General features: G+C 40.4%; 1 protein-coding gene across 5 annotated transcripts in view; it reads right to left on the bottom strand.

Annotated features, from left to right (window-relative positions):
• Positions 1–5,052: 5,052 nt before the first annotated feature.
• The window catches only part of bin2a (bridging integrator 2a), a 45,836-nt gene continuing 40,343 nt past the window's right edge, over positions 5,053–10,545 (bottom strand). For 3 of the 5 annotated variants that reach the window (XM_074642787.1, XM_074642785.1, XM_074642786.1), the window contains exons 4-12: positions 9,186–9,240; positions 9,009–9,103; positions 8,751–8,846; positions 8,487–8,594; positions 8,301–8,386; positions 8,144–8,219; positions 7,971–8,053; positions 6,385–6,991; positions 5,053–5,650 (exon numbers count right to left, since the gene is read on the bottom strand). In XM_074642787.1, coding sequence (XP_074498888.1) covers positions 5,585–5,650; positions 6,385–6,991; positions 7,971–8,053; positions 8,144–8,219; positions 8,301–8,386; positions 8,487–8,594; positions 8,751–8,846; positions 9,009–9,103; positions 9,186–9,240 — 1,272 coding nt within the window. In that variant the 3' untranslated portion in view covers positions 5,053–5,584. Of the gene's footprint in view, positions 5,651–5,759; positions 5,830–6,384; positions 6,992–7,970; positions 8,054–8,143; positions 8,220–8,300; positions 8,387–8,486; positions 8,595–8,750; positions 8,847–9,008; positions 9,104–9,185; positions 9,241–10,545 lie in introns of all 5 variants that reach the window. The other 2 variants (XM_074642788.1, XM_074642789.1) reach the window with 1 other exon arrangement.

Here is a 10,545-nt window from a genome sequence, read left to right as displayed (position 1 = left end):
AAATATACCTTCAAGAATCAAAGGCGTCATAACAGGAAGATAGTACAGATAGGAAGACCGACATACAAGCACTTCATTGAAGTTGATTAAAAGGTGGACTTACTGTTCATGGTTATTATTAGTGGCAGAGAACTCACTGGCTCCCTGGAAGGACACAAACACCAGAGAACTCACTGGCTACCTGCAAATTGTATCTGTGCTGTTTGTGTCACTTGTGTGGACTGTGCTACTGCCTCTTGGCCAGGTCATCATTGTAAATGAGAATTGGTTCTCAATTGATTTTACCTGGTTAAATAAAAGGTCAAATAAAATAAAATAAACTCACTGGCTACCTGCAAAGACACAAACACCAGAGAACTCACTGGCTACCTGCAAAGACACAAACACCAGAGAACTCACTGACTACCTGCAAAGACACAAACACCAGAGAACTCACTGACTACCTGCAAAGACACAAACACCAGAGAACTCACTGACTACCTGCAAAGACACAAACACCAGAGAACTCACTGACTACCTGCAAAGACACAAACACCAGAGAACTCACTGGCTACCTGGAAAGACACAAGAAACAAACAAGCACACATCTCACTCACATTTCCGCATCACGTTGTCAAACTATGTTCACGTTACACATTATTGATTCAGCAGATTAACTGGTCAACACCTTTCCCTCCATTGTTAGCGACACACTGACTTTCTTTGTCTCAGTCGAAGCTTTTTAAAAAGAAATACAACTTCTTCTTCGTCCTCATTAAGTTAACTTACTTAACATAAAGTCCCCTCGAAGAGAAACAGCGACGTTTAAACCACGTTTTCTTCGTGATTCTCAACCGATCAACAATCAGACAACATATGAGACAACATCCATCCAGCTGCAGCTGTTGGTTCACCTACCTGGTGGCAGCGGAGCAGGACACACACCGAACTGCTGCTTAACAAACCCGCTTTATTCCCTCCTCAACCCGAGGCAGAGAACACCAACACACACTGGATAACTTCACTTGGAAATTGAAGCTGCGTGCGAGTGTGTGGAGTCGTGTGAGAGTGCATGTGTGAGAGTGCATGTGTGAACTCCAGTAATAGTCAGGAGCTGTACTTCTTCTCACAGCCCTCGTGAGTCGTGCTCGTCATGCTGCTGCACACGCTCTCCATTTCCGCCCCTCCCTTTCCTCCCCTCTCCGTGTCAAAGATGGTCTATCAGCAAGATGTATCACTCCTGAGGTAAAAATGTGGAGCAGAGTAGAGAAGTAGGAGGACGTGCTAGTTATCTACCTAGCTAGCTAGAAATCTTATTTTAAGGTAGATCTGATTTTTTTTTACATTTCATAATTTTCTTATTTTGACTGTCCATTCTACAATAAAATACAATTAAATTATTTTCATATGAATAAATTTAGCCTACTAATTTTTCAGTTAAATTAAGTATTCCAATATATTATTTCCATGGTCTAGTAAAGTTCAATCAATATCTGTGAACATGATCTCCTCTCTCTCAAAGCCAGAAACCAGAGAAGTAAGTCTCAAACTTGTGATGGCATCGGGTATAAAATGTGGAGTTGCTCCACAGACAATGAATGGGGAGACTAATTTTGTGGACACACAGAATGTTTCTTTTTTATACCCAAATGAGCTTTATTCTATTGTAATGTTCTCAGTTGTGAAACAGAAAATGTTCACATATAGTCAGAACATTCCTCTGGATGCTCTCAGTGTCATCTGTAACATCTCTCCCCATTAATTGTCTATTGAGCAGCTCCACACTTTATAAGATAAGATAAGATAAGATGAACCTTTATTAATCCCTGGGAGGAAATTCAGGTGTCAAAGCAGCAAAGCGCAGGTATACATAGTGAATGAACATAGCGTGTACTGTCCATCAATAAAAAATGTAGTATACAATAAATAGATGTTATATGTACAGTCTATAAAATGGTATATGGGATGTAGTGTAAAGTAAGTTTAAAGTGTAAAGTGCACCAGTGGTTAGAAGAGGTGGTTGCAGGTAGTGCAGATAGATGCAGATAGTCCAGATAGTGCGTGTTTTAAGTTTAAGGTCCTCATAGTTTTCATGTGGGGGTCAGCCTTGGTTGTGGAGCCTGATGACATCACAAGTTTGAGTTTTAGCACTCTAGTTTTTGGATTTGGGAAAGAGTTGTTCATGTTTACTAATTTTAACAAACTAATTTTTGGACTGTCTTAGACCATAGGAATAACATGTAAGAATTCTAAAAATGGGCATAGTTCCCCTTTAATGGTTTGGTCTATAAAAATGGTAAATGGACTTTCATTTATATATTGCTTTTCTAGTCTTCCGACCACTCAAAGCTCTTTACACTACATGTCAGTATTCACCCATTCACACACTGATGGCAGAGGCTGCCATGCAAGGAGCCAACCTGCCCATCAGGATCTGATCTAAATACTCATTCACACACCGATGGCTATGCCTTCGGGAACAATTTGGGGTTAAGTGTCTTGCTCAAGGACACATCGACATGTGACCCGGAGCAGCCGGGGATCGAACCAGCGACCTTCCGATTGGTGGACAACCTGTTCTACCCTCTGAGCCGCAGCCGCCCTATAAAATATCATAAAATATATAAAAAAATGATCCCCAACTAATATCCATCTTCGAGTTTAAGTAACAATGAAATTCTTATATCATACTGCAATGCAATATAAACAGGTTGTGCAGTAATGTAAGCCCGAATTGCTTGTTTTATCTGACCAACAGTCTGGAACCTGAAGATCTTTATTTTAATATCATAGAAAACTGAGAAACCCAAAAAATATTTGCATTTCAGAAGCTGAAGCCAGTGATTTTTTTTTGGCAATTTAGATTTTTTAAAAACTGATTTAAAACTATCAATTGATTGTTAAAATAGTTGTAGATTAATTCAGTCAATAATGTTGACTGACTGTGTGGAGAAAAACAGTAAATATCTCGATAAGCACAATATATTGTTTTCTAAAAATGATCAGGTTGTATTAAAATTGAACTGAATGTTAAAGGTTACCTGCACTTCAGCGATTTGCACATACATATGGTTGAAGGACTTGGGAGTGACAGATTTAAAAAAGAATGGTCAAAATCTGTGCAGCAGATGCTGAGATATACTGACTTTTAGTTCATATTATTGGTCAAGCATACAAGTTCCATAAGGCAACTTGGTAGCATCTGTCATGTTGTACTCCATTTGGACGCGCCAGATTTCTTATTGTGACAGCTTTTAAGTGTTGGCATTGTGGTGGCTTATCTATTTGGCTTCAGCCGCAACAAGCCACATGAAATATGTGTATATTATTCTCTATTGTTAACTATGCTGTTTGGGCATGTGGTGTTTTGTTTTCCACACCAGACCGGCTCAAACCAGCTGTGCCGGGAGGATTTTGGGGTGCACCCGACATCCTTCCTGCATGGTAAACAACCACGTTTTTCAAACCCCTACCCAAAGCTGACATAAACCCTGATGACATCTTCTGGGTTATTTTCTCAGAGTTGACACAAAGCTAACGTCAGAGCCACAGGAGACACTAAAGGTGTTTTCACAGCAGAGTGATACTATTAGTGGAGTAGTCATTTTAAAAGAAGTCACAAAGTCAGTCATATTCAGCTGGACATAAGATAAAATGATGAATGGATATACTATATTATATATAAATATATTGACACTGCCCAGTCATAACACAAAGCAGCTCTTCTTCCTTCCTGTTTTTGTAAACAACAACAATATTTTCAAGTCCACCCACTCTCTGTGACACAAGTAGGCTGTCTCTCAGGCTGACAGTGAACAGCTCCGGAGGACATGTCATCGGGGAATAATAATCCAAATGATTTGACAGTTAAAAGAAAGGATATGAATCAGTTCATATTTGCTTAAACCTGCAAAACATTAGCTTGAATGCTGTTATTCAAAATGTCTGTAGTCTGTGGTTCCTCTTGAGCAGCTTTTACACCTTTTGTCAAACATTCAGTGTCACATTTGAGTTCATATTTCACAGAGAACTGCCATTAAAATCATGAAAATCAGTAAGTGGTTTCTGTGTTCTGATTCTGACCACCATAACAATAATAATAAAAATCCTTGTTGTTACAATTCAAAAAGTGAGAGACACCGGGGTCAGTTAACCACAACAAATTCCAAGAAGCTCACGTCTAATGTCTTATTCTTATAATGAATGAAGCAAAAACACACATTTTCTATCATCGAACTAAGCCGGTAAAGACTGACGTCTCATAGCCGGACTATTCCCAACATTTTAGCTATGGAATTCAACTGTTTCTTTTTTTTAGACATTTGGTCCAAATAAACTTTTTAAATGTTAAATGAATGACTTTCAAAGCAGCCACATCTCTTAGCTTCTCCATTAAAGGGATAGTTTAGGTGTATTGAAGTGGGGTTGTATGAGATACTTATCCATAGTAGGTGTATTACCTACAGTAGATGACGGTTGGCGTGCCCCCAGCAACAAGACACAGTCAGGAGCACCGACACCGAAGCAGAGAAATACAGTGCTGTCGCTATAGAGTACGCTATATTTAGAATATTTTCCAACAGCGAACTGAACTGAAAGTGAAACAAATGTATACTGTTTTTGTCATCTTAGCCTGCTGGCTTTGGAGAGAGAGCATCAGTTGCCCGTCAGAAAGGGCTGTCTGACAGCAAGATAAAGCGGTGAAAATATTCTAAATATAGTGTACACTTAATTGGGTAAAGATTTTTTGGGTGGGCCTTTCTTTTAGGTGGCTAAAATACGTTTTGCTGCTGGCCCCGTCCACAGCACTGTATTGCTTTGCTCCGACGTCGGTGCTCCTGTCATTTTCTCGATGCTGGGTGCACGCCGACCGTCAGGTAATACACTGACTATGGACTCATACAACCCCACTTCAAAACACCCAAACTATCCCTTTAATGCAAATTATGTTGGTGTCACAATGACATTAGCTGAGAAATGTGGGCTGAGTGAGAGCTCATTCTTTTTGTCCCTATCATTTTAAAACCTCCACTGGCAGAGAAGCAACCACAGCTATTGACACCTTATTCGAAATTAAATTAAACAAGAGAGAAGGATTTATTGTGCACACATTTCATATAATTTGCAACAAATTAGTATAAATGTGATACAAAAAAGATCATTGATCAGAATGACATAATGATTTATCCTCACAGTGCACACCTAATTAACAGATTCCAATTTGTGGGTGAAAAAGATCAAACCTACTTACACCTAATTCAAACTAAAATGGAAAATGAAGTTCACAGCACAGCACATCTGCATATGGTGACCATACTGTAGTCAGTAAGAAAGTTTTCTAACAATGTAAACCTATTGGTGCATTTCCGTTTGCTAACATTAGACGCATAAAATAACTCTGAATTTTAAAATGTTTGGTGCAGAATATAATGGAATCTGTGGGGATAAAGTCCCCTCCTGCAGTAATGTATCTATACATTTGAAAGGATACTTAAGATGAAACACAAAACTTTGGCCATACTGTACAACTGATTTCAATAAAAGATAAATAAGAAAACTAACACCATGCACATGTCCATCATTCCTGACGCCACAGTTGGACCCTTCAGTGCGGCTGTCTCCACATTTTTCCTCTGGTGCAGCTGTTGACTTCAATCTCTTCTGTGCTTCTCTGTTTAAATCAACACAGGACAGACATGGATTCATGAAAAGCTCAGTCAAATACAGAAACAAGGAAACAAGAAGATTGAAAATATGTGTGCATGAAAAAACATACAAACCTAAAGTCTGAATACTTTAAACATCTGTACTTTTTGAGTCCGGAGATGCCTGTTGTTCTGCAGGAGCATCCTATAGAAAAGTCATGTAAAAATGATTCATGACAAAAACACAATAGTGAATACATAGAGGAGGTCTGCATCACCATTCCTCAGCTAATCAAATAGGGATGCACCCAGGCCGATACTGACTCAAATAGCTAGATCCCGTATCGGTGACAATGGGGCCGATCCGCTCAATTCATTTCTATGTTTATATACTATATACTGAAACTTTAACTCATGTTTAAGTTTTGACGAATTTGTTGCTGCATTAAAAAGGTTTCCACTTGAGCTGTAATTGAGCTGAAGATTGTTTTGCTAGTGTACGGTTTATTATTTTAATAATAAAGAACAATTCAATAAACGTATATCTATGTATTCATTGGCCACATTTAGTTTTACAAAGTTAAGAAAGCAATGATTAAGTCAAGCCTGACACTTCCCCACAGTGAGGCATACAGCTTATTAATGAAACACTGTATCGGATCGGTACTCTGTATCAGCCGATACCCAAAGCCCAGCTATTGCTATCGGTATTGGGGCTGAAAAAGTTGGTTGGATGCATCCCTATAATCAAATGACAAACCTTGGGAGGAATGCTCAAGTCCTTAGAGCTTAACCCAGAAACTTCCCCGTTCTCCAGTCCGTTTGGTTTAGGAGTGTCCACTGGGCTGTCCTCTCTCTCTTCAATGTGCAGAGGGCCGGCGTCTGCTGCAGACAGCTGGAGCTCCAAGCTCTCGGAATCATCACAGGAGTTGTTCAGTTCAGAGCTGCTTTCGCTCGGCGGAGCTTTCTCACCGTCTCCCTTATTATCAGATTCTGCAGGAGGCTTGGGCTCAGACTCCTCTTCTTTCACTCCCTTCTCCTCTTCCTCCACCTCATTACTCTCTTCTCCAGACTTAAGCCCGTTTCCAGCCGCAGCATCTTCTGGTGCAGGAGAACCGAGGCTCTCACTGTGGCTCGACCCTGCGTCCAGGTCCCTGGACTCGGAGGTGGGGTTCTCCAGAAGAGGTGATTGCGGGGTGACTTCGAGGGTGCTGCTCTCTCTGGACAGGGTGCTGTGGCGAGGCTTATCCGGGGACCTGAAGCTAAACCTCTGGCCGGGTCTAGGACTATTGCTCCTGTGAAAGTCAGAGAAGCTAGCTTTCCAGGCCTTAGGGGACATCAGAGTTCGTCTCTTCAGGGAGCCATACCTGCAGTTTTTGTAATATCAGACAAAAATGAAGGAAATGGGTTGAATATTTGGTTCTATCCCCAAATAGATATCAACTTACTAAAATGATTGATCCCAAAATAAAAGTTCATTTGAAAAGCACTTTGTCTATGGGATGTACAGCATCTGAGGAAAATATAACAAAGCCCTGTGAGATTACATTTGTAATCGGGTGTTTTTTGACATGTGAAGTTTAGCAGAACTTCAGCTGTCATGAGTAGATGATATCATTTTGTGGCAAACTATTGTCATTCAGAATGTCTTCAAAATTCAAAGCTAAACATTAGGGCTGTGAAAGTTAACACAATAATAATGTGATAACGCAAATTCATTTTAACGCCACTAATTTAACTCGCAATTTTGAGGTTTTAGCGGGCTCCATTTTAATGCTAGAGTGAAGATAGAAGAAAGGTAAGGAGGCTAAATAACGCTCCAAACTTACGCTAAATGTTGGCAAGGAAAAACTGTCATGGCCATTTTCAAAGGGCTCCCTTGACCTCTGGCCTCCAGATCAGTGAATGTAAATGGGTTCTATGGGTACCCACGAGTCTCCCCTTTACAGACATGCCCACTTTATGATAATCACATGACGTTTGGGGCAAGTCATAGTCAAGTCAGCACACTGACACACTCACAGCTGTTGTTGCCTGTTGGGCTGCAGTTTGCCATGTTATGATTGGAGCATATTGTTTTATGCTAAATGCAGTACCTGTGAGGGTTTCTGGACAATATCTGTCATTGATTTGTGTTTTTAATTGATTTACAATAATAAACATATACATACATTTGCATAAAGCAGCAGATTTGCTCACTCCCATGTTGATAAGAGTATTAAATACTTGACAAATCTCCCTTTAAGGTACATTTTGAACAGATACAAAATTTGCAATTCATTTGGACAATCATGCGGTTAAATATATGAATCGATTGACAGCCTTACTAAAAAGACTTAAACTTACTGTTGCATTCCCTTCAAAGCAAACACTTTGTCTGGATGCTGAGCCTGCAGCTCCTTTATCACATTCTGTAGATCAAGGTTGAGCTGAACAAGAAGAAGGACAGAACTATTAAAAAAAAAAATTATAATTCTAACAATGAATATTGTGTGCCAACTGACTTTAGAAAAACATACCGTGTTCATTTCCTTATAGAAGATCTCTCGTAAATTTGACACAGCTGAGAAGACTGTCACGAAGCATCCAACACGGCTGAGAAGGAAAAATTAAAACGTAATGTAAAAAATGTGCACACCCTCACATCTCATATGATAATAGAAAATAATAGCAGACCTTTCAAAGAGCACAGGCAGCTCTTCTTTTAACTCAGTGTTGATGCCTTCATAGACACTTTTGGCAGCGTTCATCTCTTCTTCTGCCTGCAGAGTGAGATTTTTAATTAATTTCTTAAATATTTTGAACAAATAAAGGTTGAAAGGCACAGTAAAAAAAAGGGATATGCATGCCATTATTAATAACCTTGTTTATCTTGACATCGTCCCTCTTCTTAGCAGTCTGCAGTGCCTCCAGGTGGTGAAGGGAAGAGTCGTAGTCGACCAGTTTTCTTCCCCTCTTGGCTACTTTCTCCTACAGATTGAGAAAGACAGAAGACCCAGATATATCATGTGCATGTGTGAATTACTTGTGTGTCTTTGTAGGGTTTTGTGTGTTTGCTCTCAGGCCCCTTTGCATGTCTGTATATCCACTTCTGTTTGCTTGCGTACTTGCTTCCTCTTGTCTTACCCTGACATCTGGGAATTGGCTCACATAGGACTCCATGGTGTGTACGGCCTGGTCTAATAGCTTCACCTCCAAGTCATTCCACAGGAGGTCCTCCCCCTTATTAAAAGGCACAGCATAAATATTGCATTAATTATGCATGAAGAGAGGGAGAAAGACGGGGTTTTGGTCCCCCGGCGATGTGTGAATGCTGCTGCTGTACTTGTAAAACACAAATGTGCAGAGTTAGAGCTGTAGCTCATCACTGATATTCATGCTGACCTCTACAATGGCTCCCAGATCTTCCTCTCCAGCCCAGTCAGTTTCATAAGCATCAAACAGAGACTGGGAAAGGCGTCTCGAAGCTTCACGCATGTCTGTAAAAAGCAGAATCGTCCATTATGAGACCTGCAGACGACACACAAATCTGCAGAATCTACGAGCAGAAAGCATTTTCACCTCTTATTGCATTAATGTAGTTCCTCAGGTCCTTGTATATTCGGTTCCCATCAGTCTGAAAATACACAAAATATCAATCTTTAGATTTATGACTTTTATGATTCTCTGAGTATAGTCAATAAATCATCCCAGAGTTTGCATACACTGTAGAGACAGCAGTGGAAATGTATATGTTTTGATCTGAAAGTCTGTTTATTCAATTGTTCGAACATTTTAATCTGAAAGTAACTTATTCTTTCATTAATGGTCCGGTGTGAAGCATTTGGGGAATCTATTAGCAGATACGGAATATAATATTCATAACTATGTTTTCATTTGTGTATAATCACCTGAAACTAAGAACCGTTGTGTTTTTGTTAGCTTAGAATGAGCCCTTCATATCTACATGGGGAGCGGGTCCTCTTCATGGAGCTAGTCGCCATGTTGCACCGCCATGTTTCTACAGTAGCCCAGAATGGACAAACCAAACTCTGGCTCTAGAGAGAGACTTTTGCGTTTTTATATTACCTGAAGGCCAGTCAGAGTATAGAAACAAAGAGACGAAACTTGGGTGTTTTTTTGACAACAGCTGCTGCCACCATTTTGGACTGAAAACGCTTATTATATTTATAATATTTTATTGTTCAACACAGGCCATTTTGGATACCATATAACAATAGAATAGAAATAACTTTGCTTTACTTTTGTACAGCACTTTGTGGACGGAAGTTATACTGGTGTCCAGTAGTCACTTTCAGTCCAAAATGGCGGAAGTATAGCTGATGTTCCAATGGAACAAACAATTGACTTTCACTTATTGGCAATATACGTTCTTTGCCGTAGTTCTCTGACACGCTTGTGAAACTGCGGTAACATGAGCCGCAGAGTGCAAAACCGTGGTCCCGCCAGCTGCCGCATGACTTCTGTTAAATACCGAGGCTTTGTCACGGCCGTCGGCGTTTGGTACCGCCGCAAAAGGCACCCCGTAGCGCCGATATGAAACGCACCAGGCCTTCCATTAACTACAATGTCAACCCATCCGCAGCAACAATAAACACTCCGAGAAAGTGTGCCGGGAGTGTGGTGACGTAGTTTAAAGAGCGAGAAGACACACACCGGGCGGGCGGGAGGGAAGGTGGATGGGTCCAACAAACACAAGGCTTTCATCCAGAAGCCCGCTGTTTGTGTCCCGTGTTCACAACGATCAGGGTCATTTTCACTAAACCTAACTATAGTGGTTTTATTGCCCAATCCTAAAGTGACGCCAAGGGTAACTATAGGGGTTCTGATGCCAAAAATAAAGCAATGCCAAGGGGCGTGACAAAGCAGCAGTATATGACAAGTTGGGATGGGAATATGTTGGTTATTATGGTAAGGATGG

Source organism: Sebastes fasciatus, chromosome 8, assembly GCF_043250625.1.
Source record: "Sebastes fasciatus isolate fSebFas1 chromosome 8, fSebFas1.pri, whole genome shotgun sequence".
NCBI classification, from domain to species: Eukaryota; Metazoa; Chordata; class Actinopteri; order Perciformes; family Sebastidae; genus Sebastes; species Sebastes fasciatus.
This window is presented reverse-complemented; position numbering and strand designations above follow the sequence as displayed.